The sequence below is a fragment of the Choloepus didactylus genome, chromosome 17, assembly GCF_015220235.1.
Source record: "Choloepus didactylus isolate mChoDid1 chromosome 17, mChoDid1.pri, whole genome shotgun sequence".
Taxonomy (NCBI): domain Eukaryota; kingdom Metazoa; phylum Chordata; class Mammalia; order Pilosa; family Megalonychidae; genus Choloepus; species Choloepus didactylus.
This window is the reverse complement of record NC_051323.1, coordinates 18,491,993-18,516,195: the sequence shown is the minus strand read 5'-3', so window position 1 is coordinate 18,516,195 and position 24,203 is coordinate 18,491,993. Positions and strand designations below refer to the sequence as shown.

General features: G+C 36.5%; 1 protein-coding gene across 4 annotated transcripts in view; it reads left to right on the top strand.

The window, feature by feature from the left end:
• Positions 1-24,203, top strand: part of ALMS1 (ALMS1 centrosome and basal body associated protein) — a 274,368-nt gene that overhangs the window by 135,193 nt on the left and 114,972 nt on the right. For all 4 annotated transcript variants that reach the window (XM_037806566.1, XM_037806569.1, XM_037806568.1 and 1 more), the window contains one exon: positions 16,195-18,032. In XM_037806566.1, coding sequence (XP_037662494.1) covers positions 16,195-18,032 — 1,838 coding nt within the window. The remainder of the gene's footprint in view (positions 1-16,194; positions 18,033-24,203) is intronic.

Sequence of the window (24,203 nt, the reverse complement as noted above, 5' to 3'; positions counted from 1 at the left end):
GCTTCAAATAACAGGCACACACCACAAAACTGGGTGTGGGCATTAGCCTTCCCTGCAACCTCAGCTGATTGTCCCAGAGTTGGGAAGGTGGAGCAGTGTGAATTAACAAAGCCCCATTCAGCCATCATTTCAGCAGACTGGGAGCCTCCCTACACAGCCCAGCAGCCCAGAACTGCCCTGGGGGGACAGCACTCACCTGTGATGTAGCACAGTCATCCCTCAACAGAGGACCCGGTGTGCACAGCCTGGAAGAGCGGCCCACTTGCAAGTCTCAGGAGCCATACGCCAATACCAAGGACTTGTGGGTCAGTGGCAGAGACAAACTGTGGCAGGACTGAACTGAAGGATTAGACTATTGCAGCAGCTTTAAAACTCTAGGATCACCAGGGCGATTTGATTGTTAGAGCCACCCCCCCTCCCTGACTGCCCAGAAACACGCCCCATATACAGGGCTGGCAACACCAACTACCCACGCAAGCTTGGTACACCAATTGGACCCCACAAGACTCACTCCCCCACTCACCAGAAAGGCTAAACAGGGGAGAACTGGCTTGTGGAGAACAGGTGGCTCATGGACGCCACCTGCTGGTTAGTTAGAGAAAGTGTACTCCACAAAGCTGTAGATCTGATAAATTAGAGATAAGGACTTCAATTGGTCTACAAATCCTAAAAGAACCCTATCAAGTTCAGCAAATGCAAGAGGCCAAAAACAACAGAAAATTATAAAGCATATGAAAAAACCAGACGATATGGATAACCCAAGCTCAAGCACCCAAATCGAAAGATCAGAAGAGACACATCACCTAGAGCAGCTACTCAAAGAACTAAAGATGAACAATGAGACCATAGTATGCGATACAAAGGATATCAAGAAGACCCTAGAAGAGCATAAAGAAGACATTGCAAGACTAAATAAAAAAACAGATGATCTTATGGAAATTAAAGAAACTGTTGACCAAATTAAAAAGATTCTGGACACTCATAGTACAAGACTAAAGGAAGATGAACAACGAATCAGTGACCTGGAAGGTGACAGAATGGAAAATGAAAGCATAAAAGAAAGAGTCGGGAAAAAAATTGAAAAAATCGAAACAGACCTCAGGGATATGATAGATAATATAAAACGTCCGAATATAAGACTCATTGGTGCTCCAGAAGGGGAAGAAAAGGGTAAAGGTCTAGGAAGAGTATTCAAAGAAATTGTTGGGGAAAACTTCCCAAATCTTCTAAACAACATAAATACACAAATCATAAATGCTCAGCGAACTCCAAATAGAATAAATCCAAATAAACCCACTCCGAGACATATACTGATCACACTTGTCAAACACAGAAGAGAAGGTGCAAGTTCTGAAAGCAGCAAGAGAAAAGAAATTCACCACATACAAAGGAAACAGCATAAGACTAAGTAGTGACTACTCAGCAGCCACCATGGAGGCGAGAAGGCAGTGGCACGATATATTTAAAATTCTGAGTGAGAAAAATTTCCAGCCAAGAATACTTTATCCAGCAAAGCTCTCATTCAACTTTGAGGGAGAGCTTAAATTTTTCACAGACAAACAAATGCTGAGAGAATTTGCTAACAAGAGACATGCCCTACTGGAGATACTCAAGGGAGCCCTACAGACAGAGAAACAAAGAAAGGACAGAGAGACTTGGAGAAAGGTTCAGTACTAAAGAGATTCGGTATGGGTACAATAAAGGATATTAATAGAGAGAGGAGAAAAATATGACAAACATAAACCAAAGGATAAGATGGCTGATTCAAGAAATGCCTTCACGGTTATAACGTTGAATGTAAATGGATTAAACTCCCCAATTAAAAGATACAGATTCGCAGAATGGATCAAAAAAAATGAACCATCAATATGTTGCATACAAGAGACTCATCTTAGACACAGGGACACAAAGAAACTGAAAGTGAAAGGATGGAAAAAAATATTTCATGCAAGCTACAGCCAAAAGAAAGCAGGTGTAGCAATATTAATCTCAGATAAAATAGACTTCAAATGCAGGGATGTTTTGAGAGACCAAGAAGGCCACTACATACTAATAAAAGGGGCAATTCAACAAGAAGAAATAACAATCGTAAATGTCTATGCACCCAATCAAGGTGCCACAAAATACATGAGAGAAACACTGGCAAAACTAAAGGAAGCAATTGATGTTTCCACAATAATTGTGGGAGACTTCAACACATCACTCTCTCCTATAGATAGATCAACCAGACAGAAGACCAATAAGGAAATTGAAAACCTAAACAATCTGATAAATGGATTAGATTTAACAGACATATACAGGACATTACATCCCAAATCACCAGGATACACATACTTTTCTAGTGCTCATGGAACTTTCTCCAGAACAAATCATATGCTGGGACATAAAAGAAGCCTCAGTAAATTTAAAAAGATTGAAATTATTCAAAGCACATTCTCTGATAGCAATGGAATACAATTAGAAGTCAATAACCATCAGAGACTTAGAAAATTCACAAATACCTGGAGGTTAAACAACACACTCCTAAACAATCAGTGGGTTAACGAAGAAATAGCAAGAGAAATTGCTAAATATATAGAGACGAATGAAAATGAGAACACAACATACCAAAACCTATGGGATGCAGCAAAAGCAGTGCTGAGGGGGAAATTTATAGCACTAAACACATATATTAAAAAGGAAGAAAGAGCCAAAATCAAAGAACTAATGGATCAACTGAAGAAGCTAGAAAATGAACAGCAAACCAATCCTAAACCAAGTAGAAGAAAAGAAATCACAAGGATTAAAGCAGAAATAAATGACATAGAGAACAAAAAAAACAATAGAGAGGATAAATATCACCAAAAGTTGGTTCTTTGAGAAGATCAACAAGATTGACAAGCCCCTAGCTAGACTGACAAAATCAAAAAGAGAGAAGACCCATATAAACAAAATAATGAATGAGAAAGGTGACATAACTGCAGATCCTGAAGAAATTAAAAAAATTATAAGAGGATACTATGAACAACTGTATGGCAACAAACTGGATAATGTAGAGGAAATGGACAATTTCCTGGAAACATATGAACAACCTAGACTGACCAGAGAAGAAATAGAAGACCTCAACCAACCCATCACAAGCAGAGAGATCCAATCAGTCATCAAAAATCTTCCCACAAATAAATGCCCAGGGCCAGATGGCTTCACAGGGGAATTCTACCAAACTTTCCAGAAAGAACTGACACCAATCTTACTCAAACTCTTTCAAAACATTGAAGAAAATGGAACACTACCTAACTCATTTTATGAAGCTAACATCAATCTAATACCAAAACCAGGCAAAGATGCTACAAAAAAGGAAAACTACCGGCCAATCTCCCTAATGAATATAGATGCAAAAATCCTCAACAAAATACTTGCAAATCGAATCGAAAGACACATTAAAAAAATCATGCACCATGACCAAGTGGGGTTCATTCCAGGCATGCAAGGATGGTTCAACATAAGAAAATCAATCAGTGTATTACAAGACATTAACAAGTCAAAAGGGAAAAATCAATTGATCATCTCAATAGATGCTGAAAAAGCATTTGACAAAATCCAACATCCGTTTTTGATAAAAACACTTCAAAAGGTAGGAATTGAAGGAAACTTCTTCAGCATGATAAAGAGCATATATGAAAAACCCACAGGCAGCATAGTACTCAATGGTGAGAGACTGAAAGCCTTCCCTCTAAGATCAGGAACAAGACAAGGATGCCCGCTGTCACCACTGTTATTCAACATTGTGCTGGAAGTGCTAGCCAGGGCAGTCCGGCAAGACAAAGAAATAAAAGGCATCCAAATTGGAAAAGAAGAAGTAAAACTGTCATTGTTTGCAGATGATATGATCTTATATCTAGAAAACCCTGAGAAATCGACGATACAGCTACTAGAGCTAATAAACAAATTTAGCAAAGTAGCGGGATACAAAATTAATGCACATAAGTCAGTAATGTTTCTATATGCTAGAAATGAACAAACTGAAGAGACACTCAAGAAAAAGATACCATTTTGAATAGCAACTAAAAAAATCAGGTACCTAGGAGTAAACTTAACCAAAGATGTAAAAGACGTATACAAAGAAAACTACCTAACTCTACTAAAAGAAATAGAAGGGGACCTTAAAAGATGGAAAAATATTCCATGTTCATGGATAGGAAGGCTAAATTTCATTAAGATGTCAATTCTACCCAAACTCATCTACAGATTCAATGCAATCCCAACCAAAATTCCAACAACCTACTTTGCAGACTTGGAAAAGCTAGTTATCAAATTTATTTGGAAAGGGAAGATGCCTCGAATTGCTAAAGACACTCTAAAAAAGAAAAACGAAGTGGGAGGACTTACACTCCCTGACTTTGAAGCTTATTATAAAGCCACAGTTGCCAAAACAGCATGGTACTGGCACAAAGATAGACATATAGATCAATGGAATCGAATTGAGAGTTCGGAGATAGACCCTCAGATCTATGGCTGACTCATCTTTGATAAGGCCCCCAAAGTCACTGAACTGAGTCATAATGGTCTTTTCAACAAATGGGGCTGGGAGAGTTGGATATCCATATCCAAAAGAATATAAGAGGACCCCTACCTCACCCCCTACACAAAAATTAACTCAAAATGGACCAAAGATCTCAATATAAAAGAAAGTACCATAAAACTCCTAGAAGATAATGTAGGAAAACATCTTCAAGACCTTGTATTAGGCGGCCACTTCCTAGACTTTACACCCAAAGCACAAGCAACAAAAGAGAAAATAGATAAATGGGAACTCCTCAAGCTTAGAAGTTTCTGCACCTCAAAGGAATTTCTCAAAAAGGTAAAGAGGCAGCCAACTCAATGGGAAAAAAGTTTTGGAAACCATGTATCTGACAAAAGACTGATATCTTGCATATATAAAGAAATCCTACAACTCAATGACAATAGTACAGACAGCCCAATTATAAAATGGGCAAAAGATATGAAAAGACAGTTCTCTGAAGAGGAAATACAAATGGCCAAGAAACACATGAAAAAATGTTCAGCTTCACTAGCTATTAGAGAGATGCAAATTAAGACCACAATGAGATACCATCTAACACCGGTTAGAATGGCTGCCATTAAACAAACAGGAAACTACAAATGCTGGAGGGGATGTGGAGAAATTGGAACTCTTATTCACTGTTGGTGGGACTGTATAATGGTTCAGCCACTCTGGAAGTCAGTCTGGCAGTTCCTTAGAAAACTAGATATAGAGTTACCATTCGATCCAGCGATTGCACTTCTCGGTATATACCCGGAAGATCGGAAAGCAGTGACACGAACAGATATCTGCACGCCAATGTTCATAGCAGCATTAGTTCACAGTTGCCAAGAGATGGAAACAACCCAAATGTCCTTCAACAGATGAGTGGATAAATAAAATGTGGTATATACACACGATGGAATACTACGCGGCAGTAAGAAGGAACGATCTGGTGAAACATATGACAACATGGATGAACCTTGAAGACATAATGCTGAGCGAAATAAGCCAGGCACAAAAAGAGAAATATTATATGCTACCACTAATGTGAACTTTGAAAAATGTAAAACAAATGGTTTATAATGTAGAATGTAGGGGAACTAGCAATAGAGAGCAATTAAGGAAGGGGGAACAATAATCCAAGAAGAACAGATAAGCTATTTAACGTTCTGGGGATGCCCAGGAATGACTATAGTCTGTTAATTTCTGATGGATATAGTAGGAGCAAGTTCACAGAAATGTTGCTATATTAGGTAACTTTCTTGGAGTAAAGTAGGAACATGTTGGAAGTTAAGCAGTTATCTTATTAGGTTAGTTGTCTTTTTCTTACTCCCTTGTTATGGTCTCTTTGAAATGTTCTTTTATTTTATGTTTGTTTTCTTTTTAACTTTTTTTTTATACAGTTGATTTAAAAAAGAAGGGAAAGTTAAAAAAAACAGAAAGAAAGAAAAAGAAGGAAAAAAAAAATGATGTAGTGCCCCCTTGAGGAGCCTGTGGAGAATGCAGGGGTATTCGCCTACCCCACCTCCATGGTTGCTAACATGACCACAGACATAGGGGACTGGTGGTTTGATGGGTTGAGCCCTCTACCACAGGTTTTACCCTTGGGAAGATGGTTGCTGCAAAGGGGAGGCTAGGCCTCCCTATGGTTGTGCCTAAGAGCCTCCTCCCGAATGCCTCTTTGTTGCTCAGATGTGGCCCTCTCTCTCTGGCTAAGCCAACTTGAAAGGTGAAATCACTGCCCTCCCCCCTACGTGGGATCAGACCCCCAGGGGAGTGAATATCCCTGGCTACGTGGAATATGACTCCCGGGGAGGAATGTAGACCTGGCATCGTGGGACGGAGAACATCTTCTTGACCAAAAGGGGGATGTGAAAGGAAATGAAATAAGCTTCAGTGGCAGAGAGATTCCAAAAGGAGCCGAGAGGTCCCTCTGGTGGGCACTCTTACACACACTTTAGACAACCCTTTTTAGGTTCTAATGAATTGGGGTAGCTGGTGGTGGATACCTGAAACTATCAAACTACAACCCAGAACCCATGAATCTTTAAGACAGTTATATAAAAATGTAGCTTATGAGGGGTGACAATGGGATTGGGAAAGCCATAATGACCACACTTTGTCTAGTTTATGGATGGATGAGTAGAAAAATAGGGGAAGGAAACAAACAGACAAAGGTACCCAGTGTTCTTTTTTACTTCAATTGCTCTTTTTCACTCTAATTATTATTCTTGTTATTTTTGTGTGTGTGCTAATGAAGGTGTCAGGGATTGATTTAGGTGATGAATGTACAACTATGTAATGGTACTGTGAACAATCGAAAGTGCGATTTGTTTTGTATGACTGCGTGGTATGTGAATATATCTCAATAAAATGAAGATAAAAAAAGATCGTTACATAAGAAAGCAAAAAAAAAAAAAAAAAAAAAGAAATAATGGCTGAATACTCCCCAAATTTGATGAAAAACTTTGATCTACTTATCTAAAAAGTTCAGTGAATTTGAGGATAAATTCAAAGAAATGCATACCATGACATATTCTAGTCAAGCTGCTGAAAGCCAAAAACAGAATCTTGACAGCAACAAAAGACAAGCAACTGGCAACATACAAGAGATACTTGATCAGAGTGATAGTGACTTTTGTTCAGAAACCATGGAGGACAGAAGGGAGTGGGATGGCATTTAAAGTTCTGACAGAAAGACTTGACCAAGAGTTCATTATATTGGTAAGTCTGCCCTTCCAAAATGAAGGAGAGATCAAGACTTTCCCAGATAAATAAAAGCTGAAGGAGTTATTTCTAGTAGACCTGCTTCACAAGAAATATGAAGGAGAGTTGTTGAGGAAGAAATGAAAGAGCACTAGATAGTACAGGTAAGCCACACACTGAAGGAATCAGTGGTGCCATTTCACACTCGATGTAATTTAAAAAATGGAAAATAGCAATATTGGCAAGGATGTGGATAAATTGAAACCCTCTTATGTTGCTGATGAGAATGTAAAGTAGTGCAGCCACCATGCAAAACAGCTTGGCGGTTCTTCAGATAAACAAAATTACCATATGAGCCAGCAATTCTACTCCTCAGTATATAATCAAAAGAATTATAAACAGGTGTCCAAATAAAAACTTGTACATCAATGTTCATAGCAGCAACGTTCACAAAATCCAAAGGTGGAAACAACTCAGCTGTCCATCAACTGATGAATGGCTAAACAATATGTGGTATATCCATACAAGGGAATTTTATTCAGCAATAAAAATGATTGAATTACTGATTCATGGTAAAACCCGATTAAACCTCAGAAATACTATTCTGAGTGAAAGAAGCCAAATGCAGAAATGTCACATTGTATGGTTCCATTTATATGAAATATCAAAAATATGTAAATACACAGAAAGAGAAAGCAGATTGGTGGTTGCCAGGAGTTGAGAGAGGGCATAAGGGGAGAAGCTGCTTATTGGGTGTGGTTTTCCTTTTGGGGGTGATAAAAATGTTTTAGAACCAGATAGAGGTGATGGATGCACAACACTGTGAATGTATTAAATGCCACTGAATTGTTTACTTTAAAATGATTAATATTATGTTTTGTGAAATTTGCTTCAAAAACCATTTGCATATAGTTGATTAATGTTTTAAATCCTATTTTATGTTTTGCTTATGTTGCATTTATTTCTTCACCAGATGTTCTTCCAAAAGAACTTATTTTGAAGCTCTGTAATGTATGTTAATATTATTGATTGGGCTCACTGTTGTATATTCAGGTTGTTTTGATGTAAATAATGAAGTTGTGTTCATCTCAACACATATAGGGTTTATTTTAAGTGTGTAACAAGCCTTTCATGTTTTTCAAAAAAATGTTTCAGAAGAATACTTCTTCAAAAGAAATTCCTTTCTCTAATATAGTCAGCTTTAACCAGATTTTTATTCATAATTTTTTTTGTTTTGTTTTTGAGGCCCTAAAATACAAAATTTTGAGCAACTTAATTATACTACTGCCAAATAATCCTATCGTAGTTTTTTTTCCCCCCCGCTAGGTACTTTGTAGCTTGTAATAAACCTTGTTTATTTTTAAAACATTTGTTTCCAAAAGCTGATTGATTCCATGTTGCATTTGTTTGTGTTGGGTATATTTTTATTTTTAGTACTATGTGACTGCTGTGTTTTCTGTTTTGTTTTGTTTTGTGTGGCGGGACAGAACTAATTCATATTTATTTTCTGGTTTATTACATAAAGTCTTTGGCATAGTATTAAGCTGAACAATGAGAGAGTAATACAACCTGATAAAAGTCAAGGTGATCTGTTGAGAAGCGAGAATTTTAACTGACAGTCTCTGGAGCTTTAATAAAGGACATATATGGGCTAAGCAGTACTTTTTAAAATCAGTCTAACTTCCTTTTATTGTTGAATAATATTCCATTGTATGGATGAACCATATTTTATTTGTCCACTCTTCAATTGAACATTTAGATTGTGTCCATTTTTGACTATTGTAAATAGTGAATAGTGCTGCTATGAACGTTCTTGTACAAGTGTTTGTGTGGGCATATGTTTTCAGTTCTCTTGTGTTTATACCATATCACTTGTGATATGTGATAACTCTGTGTTTAAAATTTTGGGGAGCTGCCAAACTGTTGTCCAAATTGGCTGCAATATGTTACATTCATAACAGCAATGTATGAAGGTTCCAATTTCTCTGTATCATCTCCAACATTGTTATTTTCAGTCTTTTTGGTTATGGCCATCCTAATGGTTGTGAAATGGTATCTCATTGTGGTTTTGATATTTGTATTACCCTAATGCTAATATTGTTGAGCATCTTTTCATATGCTTATTGGTCATTTGTACTTCTTCCTTGGAGAAATGTCCCTATTCCATTCCTTTGACCATTTTAAATTGTTTTTTGTGCTTTTACTGTTGAGTTGTAAGAGTATATATCCTGTATGTTGACGTTTATCAGATATATGATTTGCAAATTTTTTTCCCATTCTGTGGTTTGTCTTTTCACTTCACTTTTTTTGTTGTTGTTATTTCATTTTTTTGTGTGTATGCATGAGGCTTTGCCATCACTCGGTGCCAGAGCCAAGGGGGAAGGTTCATGGTCATCTCTCCACCCCTCTGCTTGCTGAGCTGATGTTTTCTTCTGCCTTCATCTCTCTCTCTCCCTCCCTTCTTTCTTTTTTTTTTAAACTTTTAATTTTACAAACAAGCAATTCCCCCCCCACACACACACCGTTCCCAGTAACCTCTCTCCTTTCTTTCTCTATGAATTTGGTATTTCTAGTTATCTCTTATAAGTGATATAAAATAATTTTTGTCCTTAAGTGCCTTGCTTACTTCACTGATCATATTGTTTTCATGATTGCTCCATGTTGCAGTGTGTCCTTGTGGCTGAATAATATTCCATTGTGTGTGTTACTGCAGTTTATCCATTCATTTGTTGATGGACACTTAAGTTGTTTTCAGATTTTAACTATTGTAAATAATGTTGCTATAAACATTGGTGTATAAATATCTGTTTGCAACCTTGTTTTCACCCTTTGGTGTATATACCTGGAAGTGGGATTGCTGGGTCATATGGTAATTCTATATTTAATTTTTTCAGGAACTGTCATATTGCTTTCCTTAGTGTCTACACCATTTTACATTCCCACCAATAATGCACCAGAGTTCCAGTTTCTCTGCATCCTCTCCAACACTTGTTGTTTTCCCTTTTAATAATAGCTATCCTTGTCTTGTGAAGCAGTATTTCAGTGTGGCTTTAATTTGCATTTCCCTAGTGGCTAATGATATTGAACATCTTTTCATGTGTTTTGGCCGTTCTTATACTTCTGTTCAAGTCTTTCACCTATTTTTTGTTGTCGAACTGCAGGAGTTCCATATATATTCTGGATATTAAACCCTTATCTAATACAATGGTTTGAAACTATTTTCTCCAACTCTATGGGTTGTTTTTCACTATTTTGATCATTTCCTTCAATGCCTACAAGTTTTTAATTTTGTTGAAATCAAATTTATGTATTGTTTCTTTAGTTGCTCATACTTTTGGTGCCATATCTAAGAGTCCATTTTCAAATCAGAGGACATGAAAATTTTTTCCTATGTTGTCTTCTGAGAGTTTTATAGTTTTAGCTCTTATATTTAGATCTTTGATCAATTTTGAGTTGATTTTTTGTATATGGTGAAAGAGAACTAACTTCATTCTTCTGCATGTGGTTATCAGTTTTCCTTAGCACCGTTTGTTGAAGAGACTATTCTTCCCCCACTGCATATACTTAGCACCCTTGTCAAAAATGAATTGACTGTGCAATGCAAGATATGACTCCCGAGGATGAATCTGAACCCGACATCATGGGATTGAGAACATGTTCTTGACCAAAAGTGGGATGCGAAATGAAGCAAAATAAAATTTCACTGGCTGAGAGATTCCAAATGGAGTCGAGAGGTCACTCTGGTGGGCACTCTTATGCACTGTATAGATAACCTTTTTAGGTTTTAAGGTGTTGGAATAGCTAGAAGTAAATACCTGAAACTATCAAACTGCAACCCACTATCCTTGACTCTTGAAGATGGTTGTATAACAATGTAGCTTACAAGGGGTGACAGTGTGATTGTGAAAGCCGCGTGGATCACACTCCCTTTATCCAGAGTATGGATGGATGAGTAGAAAAATGGGGACAAAAAATAAATGAAAAATAGGGTGGGGGTGTGTGATTTGGGTGTTCTTTTTTACTTTCATTCTTTACTCTTATTTTTACTTTTTCTAATATAATGAAAATGTTTAAAAAATAGATTGGTGTGATGAATGCACAACTATGTAATGGTACTGTGAACATTTGATTGTACACCACGGATGACTATGATATGTGAATATATCTCAATAAAACTGAATTTTTAAAAAGAGATTAAGAAAAAAAATGAGTTGGCCATAGATGTGTGGGTCCATTTCTGTTCCCTTATCTATTTGTCTTTGTGCCATACCACACTGTATTGATTACTGTAATTTTGTAGCACAATTTGAAGTCAGGAAGTGTGAGCCATCCAACCCTTTACTTATTGTTTGGCTATTAGGGGCCTCATGCAATTCCATGTGAATTTGAGGATTGGCTTTTCCATTTCTGCAAAAAGGGCTGCTAGAATTTTAATAAGGATGAATTGAATGTTCTTTTTACTTTCTCCATGGTGTCCTTTGGAGCAGGAAAATTTTTAGTTTTGATGAAGTCCAGTCATCAGTCTTTAATTACTTGTACTTTGGGTGTTATATCTAAGAAAGCATAGAATCACCCAAGATCACATAGATATATACCCGAGTAACTAATAGTTTTAGCTCTTACATTTAGGTTTATGATATCCTTTAAGTCAAATTTTCATGTATGTTGTATAAATTCCTTCTTTTGCCTCTGGATAGCCAAGACTATTGTTTCCCCATTGAATTTTCTTGGCCCTTTAAAGACCAAATGTTATATGCCATAAATGCCATAAATGTTATTTCTGGACTCTCAGTTCCATTCCATTGACTTGTATGTCTGTCCCTATGCCAGCACCACACTGTCTTATTAATTACTAATTCTTTTAATGTGCTGTTGGATTTGGTTTGCTAGTATTTTGTTGAGGATTTTTTATTTGTAAGAGATGTTGGTCTGTGGTTTTCTTTTCTCATGGTACCTTTATCTGTCTTTGGTATGAGGGTGATGTTGACCTCATAGAATGAGTTTGGGAGTGTTCCCTCCTCTTCAATTTTTTTGGAAGAGTCTGAGGAGAATTGGAGTTAAGTCTTTTTGTAATGTTTGGTAGAATTTACCTGTGAAGCCGTTTGGTCTGGGTGTTTCTTTGTTGGGAGGTTTTTGATGACTGATTCCATATCTTTACTGGTAATTGGTTTGTTGATATCTTCCAATTCTTCTTGAGGTAGTGTAGGCACTTTGTGTGTTTCTAAGAAGTCCATTTCATCTAGGTTATCTAATATATTGACATACAGTTGTTCATAGTATCATCTTATAGTCCTTTTAATGTCAGCAGGGTCAGTTGTAATGCCCTCCTTTTCATTTCTGATTTTCGTTATTTGTATCCTCTCTCTGTTTTCCTTTGCTAAAGGTTTGTCAATTTTATGGCCTTTTCAGAGAATCAACTTTTGGTTTTGTTGATTCTCTCAATTGTTTTTTATTGTTTTCTATTTCATTTATCTCTGCTTTAATCTTTGTTATTTCCTTCCTTCTGTTCTCTTTTGGTTTAGTTAGTTCTTTTTCTAGTTCTTCCTGTTTTGAGGTTGGGTTTCTAATTTGGAGTCTGTCTTTCTTTTTTAATGTAAGCATTTAGAGCTATCTCAGATTTCCCTCTCAGCAGTGCCTTCGCTTCATCCCATGTGTTTTACTAAGTTGTATTTTCATTTTTATTTACCTCAAGATATCTCCTAATTTCACTTTTGATTTTCTCTTTAGACTATTGGTTATGTAAGAGTATATTGCTTGATTTCCAGATACTTGTGAATTTTCCATTTCTCCCCTGTTGTGATCAGAGAATGTACATTGTATGCTTTCAATATTTTTAATTTATTGAGACTTGTTTTATGACCTAACATATAGTCTATCTTGGAGAATGATCCATGTGCGCTTGAGAAGAATGTGTATTCTGTTTTTGTTGGGTGCAGTGTTCTATATGTGTCTGTTAGGTCTAGCTGGTTTAGTGGATCATTCAAGTCCTGTATTTTATTACTGATCTTCTGACTCAATGTTCTATCCATTATTGAAAGTGATGTGTTAAAGTCTCCTACTTTTAATGTAGAACCATCAATTTCTCCCTTCAAATCTGTCAGTATGTGCTTCATATGTTTTGATAGCCATACCAGCTCTCTTTTGGTTACTACTTGCATGCATTTTTCCCCCATCCTTTCACCCTCTACCTCCTTGTATCTTTGAATTTAACGTGTGTCTCTTGCAGATAGCATACAGTTGCATGATTCTTTTTTATCCATTCTGCCAATCTCTGCCTTTTTGACTGGAGAGATTAATCCATTTACATTCACTATTGATAGTATGGGACTTTCTTCTGCCATTTTTCTATTTTGCCTTTGTAAGTATTAAACCTTTTTTTTGTCCCTCACTTCTGTTAATGCCTACTTTTATATTTATTTGCTTCTTTGTGTTTTATCATATTGAGTGACTTCTCATTTATTTCTGGATTTATTTTTCATCTGTTTTCCTTATATTTACAATAGGGTAATATTCAGCATCCTAAAATATAACAGTTGTGTTTAGTTTCCTATCAACTTAACTTCAATAGCATGCACATATACTTTTCCTATACCCTTTTGTCCCACCATTTTTTTTCTTCTTGTTACCACTTATATCTTTGTACATTGTATGTCCAAAAGCATAATCATTACTTTGATGCATTTTCATTTTAGTACCCATAGAAGTAAGTGGAGCTTCATACCAAACAATACAATACAATAATAGTGGTATTTATAGTTACCCAAATGATTACCTTTACCTCAGATCGTTATTTCTTTATGCTTCATTGAACCTTTGTCTAGTGTCCATTCCTTTCAGTCCAAAGAATTCCCTTTACCATTGCTTTAGGGCAAGTGTAGTGGTGATAACTCGCTCAGCTTTTGTTTATCTGAGAATATCTTAATATCTCCCTCATTTTTGAGAGAGAGTCTTGCTGGATATAAATTCTTGGCTGGCAGTTGTTTTCTCTCAGCACTTTAAGTATTTCAACCCACTACCTTCTTGCCTCTATACTTTCTAATGAGAAATCGGCACTCAACCTAATTGGGACTCTTGTGTACATAACGCATTTTTCTCTTGCAGCTTTCAGAACTCTCTCCTTGTCCTTTGTATTCGATGCTCTGATCAATGAATGACGGGGTGTATTTTGCTTCATATGTATCCTGTTTGGTTTTCTCTGAACTTCTTGGATGTGCATATTCACATCTTTTTCTTAGTTGGGAAGTTCTCTATCATCATTTCTTTGAATATTTTTTCTGCCCCTTTCTCTCTTTTTTCTCCTTCTGGACCTCCCGTAATGCATATATTGGTGCACTTGATGGTGTCCCAGAAGTGTCTTAGGCCATTTTTGCTTTTTATATTTCTTTTTTTCTTTTTGCTCCTCATACGGACTCATTTCAAATCTCCTCTCTTCAGGTTCATTGATTCTTCTGCCATTCCAATCTGCTCTTGAAACCTTCTTGGGCATTTTTCATTTCAGTTATTGTGATCTTCAACTCTAGTAGTTCTGTTTGGTTCCTTTTAAAAATTTGTCTCTTTACTGAGACTCTCATAGTGTTCATTCTTTGTTTTCCTAATGTCCTTTTGTTCTTTGTCTATATTTTCCTTCACCCCCTTAAGCATTTTTCACATCATTTTTTTAAAAGACTTTGTTTGGTATGTCCACATTCTGGTCTTCTTTCATTGTTGTTTTCTCTCTTTTTTATCCTCTTCCTTTGCATGGACCATCATTTCCTGTTTCTTTGTATTATACTCTTCTGCACACTGTGCATTTTAATATTTTAAAATGTTAACTCTGGAGTTCAGTGCCTGAGATGTCTGCAGCTTGATTTTGTAACCAGCTGGTGATGAGACAAGTTTTCTTGAGCTCTAACCCTTGTATCAGGAAGGTCTTCCCAAGGTAATGCAGTATGCAGTTTTCCCTTTTTTTTTTTTTTTTTTCTGGGATTCTGTCTTATCCTTGACTTTTGCTTGTTATTTCTTTTGTTGTTCCCCTGTTTACAGAAGTTTAGTTGTCCTCTCTGTTTCTTAGGAAGATAGACCTCCCTCTCTCGGGTGTTTGATAACAGCAGCCCTTTGTCACAGACCATCTGCCTGTGTAGTTTTTTATACTTCTTTCATTGTCTCAAGCTGATTTTGCCCAGAGAGGACTTCCCAAGCCAAAACAGGGCCAGGGACCCATGATGGGGGCAGAGATCAGCTCCAGAGTTCCCAGGGGAGGGGATCAGGAAGGGCACCGAGAGCTTTTCCAACAGCTACCCAAAGCTTAGCTTTCCTGTCATAAAGAGACCAAAAATATAATGGCTTGTATAAGATAGAAGTTTATGTTTCTTTTATGTCATAGTCCAAGGTAGGAAAGTGAGCTCTGCTCTTTGATGTTACTCAAGGACCCCTGCTGGGTGGGTAACAAAGCTGTCCTCACTTAGGGCTTCCAGGTTTACTCCATCCATCACCATTTTCAGCTGGCAAGAGTAATGGTGATGTTGGTGATGGTGATAGTTGGGGAACATGGAAGACAAGAACTTGCTTTTCAAGGACAGGAAACAGAAGTTGCATATACTTCTTTAGCTTATGTCCCTTTGGCCTAAAGCTGTGGTCATACCCAGCTACAAAATAAACTGGAAATGTCTCCAGCTTGGTGCTCGTGTCATCAACAACAGTTGAAGTGAAGGGCTTGTATTACAGAGAGAAAGAATGAGGAAATGAATTCTGGGAGACAGTAGCCATCTTTTCTGTGGTTACTTGACTGAATTTTAAAATTTTGAAGTACTGAACGGCATGGTCTTTTTATCAGCCATTTTATTCTATAGTTTACTGTCTTTTTTGCAATTTTATTGTAAAAGATTAGTATAACCTTCATGGTCAAATCTCATCCTGGATATAAAACTGATTTTTATATAACTGTTTGGAACTATTTCAAATAAGAAACTGTTTATATCTTCTAGGGTTTACAGAGTCCACGGGAAACAGGATGCAAGCCAGAAGCTGTATGTAGTCACATTATTATTGAGAGACATGAAAAAGGGTGTTTCAGGACGCTAACTGCTGAAGAACCACAACTAGACAGCCATTCTTGCATCTTCAGATCTCCTGAACCCCCAGAAATGATCAGAGGACAGTGGAGAGCCCAGAACATCAACCTTTCCAGATCACTAGACCAGAATACCTCCCATTTCAAAGTTTGGAACTCCTTGCACTTACGAAGTCATTCCCCATTTCAGAACTTTACAGCTGACAGCTTTAAAATTAGGAAGGGTCTTCAAATGCCATTCCATGAAAAGATGGACCCTTGGTTGTCAGAATTAGTAGAACCTGCTTGTGTGCCACCTGAAGAAATGGATTGTCACTCTTCATCACAGTTGCCAACTCCAGAACCTGTGACAGAGTTTACCACCTCCATCACTTTTTCATCTCACCGGCATTCCAAATGCATTTCAGATTCCTCTGTTTTCAAGGTTGGTGTTACTGAAGGTAGCCAAGGTACTGGAGCATCTGTGGGGATATTTAATTCTCATGTCACTGAAGAGCAAAGTACTCTTAGAGACCTAATACAGAGAACGTCTTCCCCTTCATCATGTAAAATGCTTAGTCATTCACCAGATAAAGATCAGACTATTTTAGCTGAAAGTATTAGGCAAAGCCAAAAATTACCTGTCGATTTTGAGCATTCTCACCAAGAAGAAAAACTGTTAGAAATATCAGATTTTAAAGTCACTAATTCTGAGCCTAGTCCCAGTGAAAATTGTAGCAGTTTCAAGGAAATTCAGTTTTCTGATAACCATACTCTCATTAGCATGGGCAGACGGAGTTCCACTCTAGGAATAAAAGAGAAGAATGTAACTGTAACTCCAGATCCTCCTCCCATTTTTCTTGAACAACATGAGCTCTTTGAACAAAGCAAAACCCCACATGCAGATCACCACGTGAGAAAACACCCTTCTTCCCTTCCTCAACATCAGGATTGTATAGCTTCAAACGTTCCTTCTCCCATTTTTCTTGAACAACGTGAGATCTTTGAACAAAGCAAAACCCTACATGCAGATCACCACATGAGAAAACACCATTCTCCCCTTCCTCAAGGTGAGGATTATATGGCTTCAGACCTTCCTTCTCCTATTTTTCTTGAACAACGCAAGCTCTTTGAACAAAGCAAAGCACCACATGTAGATCACCATGTGAGAAAACCCCCCTTTCCCCTTCCTCAAGGTCAGGACTGTGTATTAGAAAAGGATAATCAACATATGCTTAAATCACACACTTCTAATTTGATAAATGTTGAAGCCAAGTTCAACAATGTGGTCTCCCAATCGGCCCCAAATCACTGTACATTGGTAACATCTGCATCTACTCCACCTTCAAATAGGAAAATACTTTCTTGTGTTCATATAACTCTTTCTCCCAAGACTCCGTCCAACTTGGATAGTGAAACTTTAGATAAAAGATTTCATTCATTGGATCCTGCTTCTAAAACAAGGATGAATAGTGAGTTTAACTCTGACCTACAGGTTATATCTTCAAGATCATTGGAACCAACCTCCAAATTACTGACCATTAAACCTATAGCACAGCATCAAGAATCTGTTGGTTTTCTAGGACCTAAATCTTCACTGGACTTCCATATCGTACAGTCTCTTCTTCCAGATAGTAATAATACTGTTAATCAGGATTTGAAAAACATACCTTCTCAGAATAGCCAGATAGTAACCTCAAGGCAAACACAAGTGAATTTTTCAGATTTGGAAGAATATTCCAATCCAGAAGGGACTCCACTATCTGCAGATCGGTGAGTCTCATTGTGATAACAAACAAGCTGATGGAATTTGTGCTAAAAGGGTTTAAAAATACTTAAGCAAATGTAACTTCTTGGGATAAAGACAGTATGATTTCTCTTAGGGTTAGTTGCATCTCATTAATCTGCTTGAAGTCTTTCAGGAATCAATATATAAGAGGGAACTTGTGAAAGTCATGTATTTATACTTTCAAAGCGTTTTTGAAAGACTTTGGCATCAAGTATTTTAAAACATTGAGTTATTTTGAGAAGAATCTTTGATCATCCAATGGTATAATTTACCAATTTCCTTATTTATTATTTTGGAGATACGCTGTTGGTCAGACTTTGGGAGGGTGTTCTCTCTCTCTTTTACTCTCTCAATATTTTCATTTCATGGAATTGAAAATCCTCAACCTAATATCAACAATGGAAATTATTTTTGTCCAGGTCCCCACCTCACAATGTATTTTAGGGAAGGAAAAACGCAATTCAAGGATAAATGCATTAGATTTATCTTATTCAGCATAATTTTAGAACTTTGTCATTAATTCTATTTTATATTGATGGGGCTCTTACAAAATGGCTGAACAGAATTTCCCTGTGTGTTTAATGTTTCCACCTTATAGTTGAGAGGGCAGCATAGCATTATGGAAAACACTGGGCTTGGAAGGAAGGAAGGGAAAAAAATGTTTATTCAACATCTACAGGTGTTAATCATTGCAGTGTAATACATGTATTCCATTTAGTCCTCATGGCAGCCCTGTTAGGTACATGGTATTGTCTCCATTTTATCCACTAGAAAACTGAGACGTGAAGTGATACTGTTTTTAAGCAACTAAATGGACATTCAGATGCAATATGTTTACTCAAAGCAAGAACTCTTTCCCTTGCATGGTACTGCAAGTTTGAGCCCTGCTTCCAGCTCTTCTACCAATCATGATCTAAGACAAGTCATTTAAACATCTTTGGCCCTTATATGTAGAAGATGGTATTATAATACTGACAAGTTTATATACAATATTAAAACTCTTCAAAGTGATAAAATGTCAAACTATTGGAGCTAAATTCCTGGAAAGTCAGATAAAGCTTTGAATGAGAAGAAAATAATAAATGATTATAAATATGAACTATTAGTAATGCAATTTGTTGAGAATGTACTAAGTGCCAGGTATTTTACTGGATGCATATATAATTTTATACTTATTATAATCATAAGAGATTGATATTATTACCTCAATTTACAGTTTTTCAGAATTTGAGAATTTGAGAGTGTTTTTCCCAAAATCACATCCATTAAAAGTGTTGGAGGTGACATTTGAATGTAGGTTTGTCTGACTCCAGAGTCCATGAATAATTAAAACTGAATATAATATGTTTTATGTATTAAATGTGTAAAGTGTTTTTACAACATTAATTTTGAGATGATTTTCGACTTACGGAAGAGTCGCAAAAAAAGTACAGAGAACTCCTGTTTTAGTTATCTATTGCTGTGTAACAAATTACCCCCCAAAACTTCGTGGCTTAAAACAATAAATATTTATTATCCCAAAGTTTCCGTGGGTCAGAAATCCAGGCATTGCTTACCTGGGTGCTTTTGGCTCAGGATCCCTCACAATATTGCAGTCAAGGTGTTGGCTGCAGCTGTGATGTCTTCTCAAGACTCGACTGGAGAGGAGCTGTTTCAAGCTCACTCACATAGCTGTTAGCCAACCTTGGATCCTGCCTGGCTGTTGGCCAGAGGTATCAGTTCCTGATTATGTGGGCCTTTCCATAAAGCAGCTCACAATATGGCATCTAACTTCCCTGAGAGTGAGCAAATGAGAGAACAAAAGAGGGTACCTAAAACAGAAACCAGTCTTTCGTAACAATCTTGGAAGTGACATTTGTCACCTTTGCCACATCCTATTCTACAGAAACAAATCAATAAATTTAGGTTACTTTCAAGGGTAGGGGGAAATGAAAAGAATAATTGAAAGGGCACTTCCTAATCTTGGAAATGACATTTATCACCTGTGCCACATCCTATTCTACAGAAACAAATCAATCAATCTAGCTCACTCTCTAGGGAAGAGGATAATGAAAAGAGCATGGATACCAGAAAGCACAGAGATCATTGGAGGGTTTTAAACTTAATCTTAAAGGTTGCCTACTATATTTCCCATATACTATTCACCTAAGCGTCTCTTACGTTAGTACCTTATAGAACCGTAAAACATTTATCAAAACACAGAAATTATCCATGGTACAAAACTAGACATAAAATATAGACTGGTTTGGATTCTACCTGATTTTTCCACAATTGATCCTTTTCTTTTTCGGGATGTAATCCAGGAAACCACCTTGCATTTAGTTGTGTCTCCTTAGTTTCCTCCAATCTGTAACAGTTTCTGAGTCTTGTCTTTGAAGAGTACTGATCAGTTACTTTGGAGAAAGTCCCTCAATTTGGCTTTATCTGATGCTAATTTTCAAGATTAGATTGAGGTTATGCATTCCCAGTTCATCCGAGAGTCCATGATTGGTAATGTATGACTGGCGATGTTAACTTTGATCACTTGGCTCAAGTGGTGTCTTTCAAGATTCTCCACTGTAAAGTTACTGTTTTCCTTTGTAATTACTAAATATTTTGAAGTAGACTATCATAATAATTATGCAAATATCCCATTTTTCCTTAAACTTTTCACCACTAACTTCAGCATCCATCATTGCATCTTGCCTGGGGCAGTGATGACGGTGATGTTCTAATGGTGTTTTTCTTTCATTCCTTCTACATTTATTTATTGGAATTCTTCTGAATGAAAAGGAACCCTTTTGACCCCTTTTATTTATTTCTTCAATTATTTATTTAAGTCAGTATTGACTCATGGGTATTTGCTTTATTCTTTGGATTATAATCTAATACTATCTGTAATTTATTTTCTTGCTCAAGTTGTTCCAGTTTTGGCTATTGGGAACTCTTTTATATTGGCTCTTGTGCTCTGCTTTATTCATGGAATGGAACCATTTCTCCAAGTAGCCCTTATTTCTTTTTTTGGAGAATAATATTTTGAAACCAAGATGTAGCACCAGGTTTGTTCTTTGCTACTGAGGTGTCACTGCTTTTAGCCCCTCCTAGTGATTAAAACTAAGGAGTGTGTGTGTGTGTGTGTGTGTGTGTGTGTGTGTGTGATTTTAACTCATGCGTAACAGCCACATCTCTGTTTGTTTCCGTATGTATTAATCTGTGTGTGTGTGTGTGGGTGTGTGTGTGTGTGTATATATATATATATATATATATATATATATATATGTTTTTTTTTTTTTTAACCATGGGTCCATATTGATACTGTATACTCTAATCCAGAAACACAGGGCTCATTTTACTCTTCTCCTTTTCTTTACTTGTAACTTCTTTCTTCAGTAGTGAGAAACCTGGCTCTCATTCTCTACAATATCTTTACTTTTTTTGTTTAACCCTATTATATAAATAAAATTGTTTCAGGATCCCTAACCCATACCCATGTGAGAAACAAATTCCTCTACTAGAGTACAGTGTTTATGTACAGGTATTTTTTATTTTAACCTTAAAAGTATCCAGTCAGAACACTGTTTACTAGAGTTTCTTAGATCAGCTTCTTTCTTGGCATTCTCTTTAGTATGTGTATGTGATTCATTTGTAATGTTCTGCATTCCATCTTTGTCCTTACATACTGGTTAATTTTAAAAAAAATTTTCTTACTCCAAAAATCACTTTTTATGGTATACACTTCTGTTTTTCTTGATAAATCCACCATCGCAGCTCCATACAAAGACAGTTCCATCACTCAAAAACTTCCCCCATGCCACCCCTTTATAGACAGATTCCTCCCCTCTCCCCCAATCCCTGGAAATCACTGGTCAGTTTTCCCCTTATAGTTTTGCCTTTCATGAGTGTCATATAAAAGGAATCATACGATATGTCAGCCTTTTGGATCTAGCTGTTCTCACTTAGCAAAAGTAATATATCGTTTTTCACTGGTAGCTTTATATATGTTTATTTTTCATATTGGTTTTTAGAAGTTTATGGTGGCTCTAGGCATGACTTTCTATGGGTTTATTGTTTTGGGGTTCACTAAACTTCTTAAATCTATACATTTATATCTTTCATCAAATTTTGGGGGGGTAGCTATTATTTCTTCAAATGTATTTTCTGTACCACACTCTTTCTCCTCTTCTGAGATTCTGATGGTACAAATGGTATTATGTTATAGTCCCTGAAGTTCTGTGTTTTTTGTTTGTTTGTTTCTGTGTTTAATCTTTTTTTCTCTTTGTTACTCAGATTGCATAATTTCTATTGCTCTATCTTGGAGTTCGCCGACTCTTTCCACTGTCATTTCTGTTCTGTTGTTGAGCCTATCCAGTGAATTCTTTTTTTCAGTTACTGCATTTTTCTGTTCTAAAATTTCTGCAGTTTCTTTTTCTTTGCTGAGACTTTATGTCTTTCCATTTGTGTCAACGTTGTCTACTTTTATTTGTTGGAGCATTTGATAATGACTACTTTAAAGTCTTTGTCAGATAATTCCAACATTTCTTTCACCTCAGTATTGGTGTGCAGTGGCAAGGCTTTTGATATACCCCAGGTAAAAGTATACTTATTTTGTCCCTTCAGAGGTGAAGGCAAACTGTGTTTGAGAGTCTCTTGAAATAGATATTGAACAGAACATATTTGTCAAATCTATAGTAGCTAAACATTTAGCAGTTATTGATTTAATAGAGCCAGTAATATTGGGTATGAGGGCTTTAATATGTGGTACCACAAAATTAAGTTTGTGATAATCCACCATGAGGCACCATTCATTCTTTCCAGGTTTTAAAACAGGCCACATTGGACTTATAAAGGAGAAACAATGAGGATGACCACTCCTTCTCTAAATATGTCTTCTATAATGAGTTTCAATCCTTGAGAGCTCTGTTTTAATTTATGTAGAGCTATATTAACTATTTTAACTGGGAGATGGTCCATTACTTTAATTTATTACTTATTGGCTCAAAGTATCCATTCTCACAAACAATATTTTAGGACAACAGGTACTTTGACCATGAGGGATTTAGGCAAGACAGTAGTTCAAATGGGTAAGAGTTGAGGAATACCTTTTTCACCTCCATTTATGTTCAGTAACTCCCTTAAGATTGTTTTGTACCTGGTTTTTGTACCTTGTTTTGTTTAAATTTAGTGGAATCCCCAGATACAACCATAATTTGCACCCCAGGGTTGATAAAGGCCATTAAGGTCTGCTACTGGGTGCATGTCAGCAGATGCTAAAGTTAGTTCAGAATATGTTAGAGGCATATGAAGGGTTAGAGGGATGAGGCTTAAAAGTTGTGAGATGTCAAACATCAAAAAATGGAGTCAGACTCTCTTACAAATGCATTTGTTTTTGTATCCTGCAGCCTTGCAAAACGAGTTATTAATTCTGATAGTTTTGTAGATTATATAGATAGATTCCTTAGGATTTTCTTTATAGACAACTATGTTACCACAGCACAGAGCAGTTTTGCTTCCTCCATTCCAGTCTTCATGCCTATTATTTCATTTTCTTGCCTAAGGCACTTGGCTAGGACATTCAATACAATATCAAATAGCTATTCTTGCCATGTTCCCAATCTTTGGGAGGGGGGAGGGTGGGAATTTAGTGTTTCATCGTCATTTGATGTTACTTACAGGTTTTTCTTAAATGCTTTTTATCAGATTAAGGGCATGTATTCTAGTTTGCCATGTGCTTTTATTATGAAAAGTGTTCATTAAATACTTTTCCTGCTCTATTGAGATGATCATATGTATTTTCTCTTTTATTTGTGGTGAAATACACTGATTAAATTTCAAATGGTAAATCTATTTTGCATTACTGGGGTAAACCCACACTTGATCATGATATATTGTCCTTTTAATATATTGCTGAATTCAATTTATTAACATTGGTCTATAATCTTTTCTTTAAGTGTCCTTTCAGGGTTATGCTGGCCTCAAAAAAAAAAAAAGAAAAATGTTCCCTCTTCTATTTTCTGAAAGAGTTCATATTGGATTAGTATTATTTCATTAAAAGTCTGCCATATTACATTTTTCTTTCTATTTGTCCCATCTGTTTTTGTTCCTTCTTTGCTGCCTTCATATATATTAATAAAGTATCTTTTAGTATTCTGTTTTATTCTCTTTACTGACTTTTTACA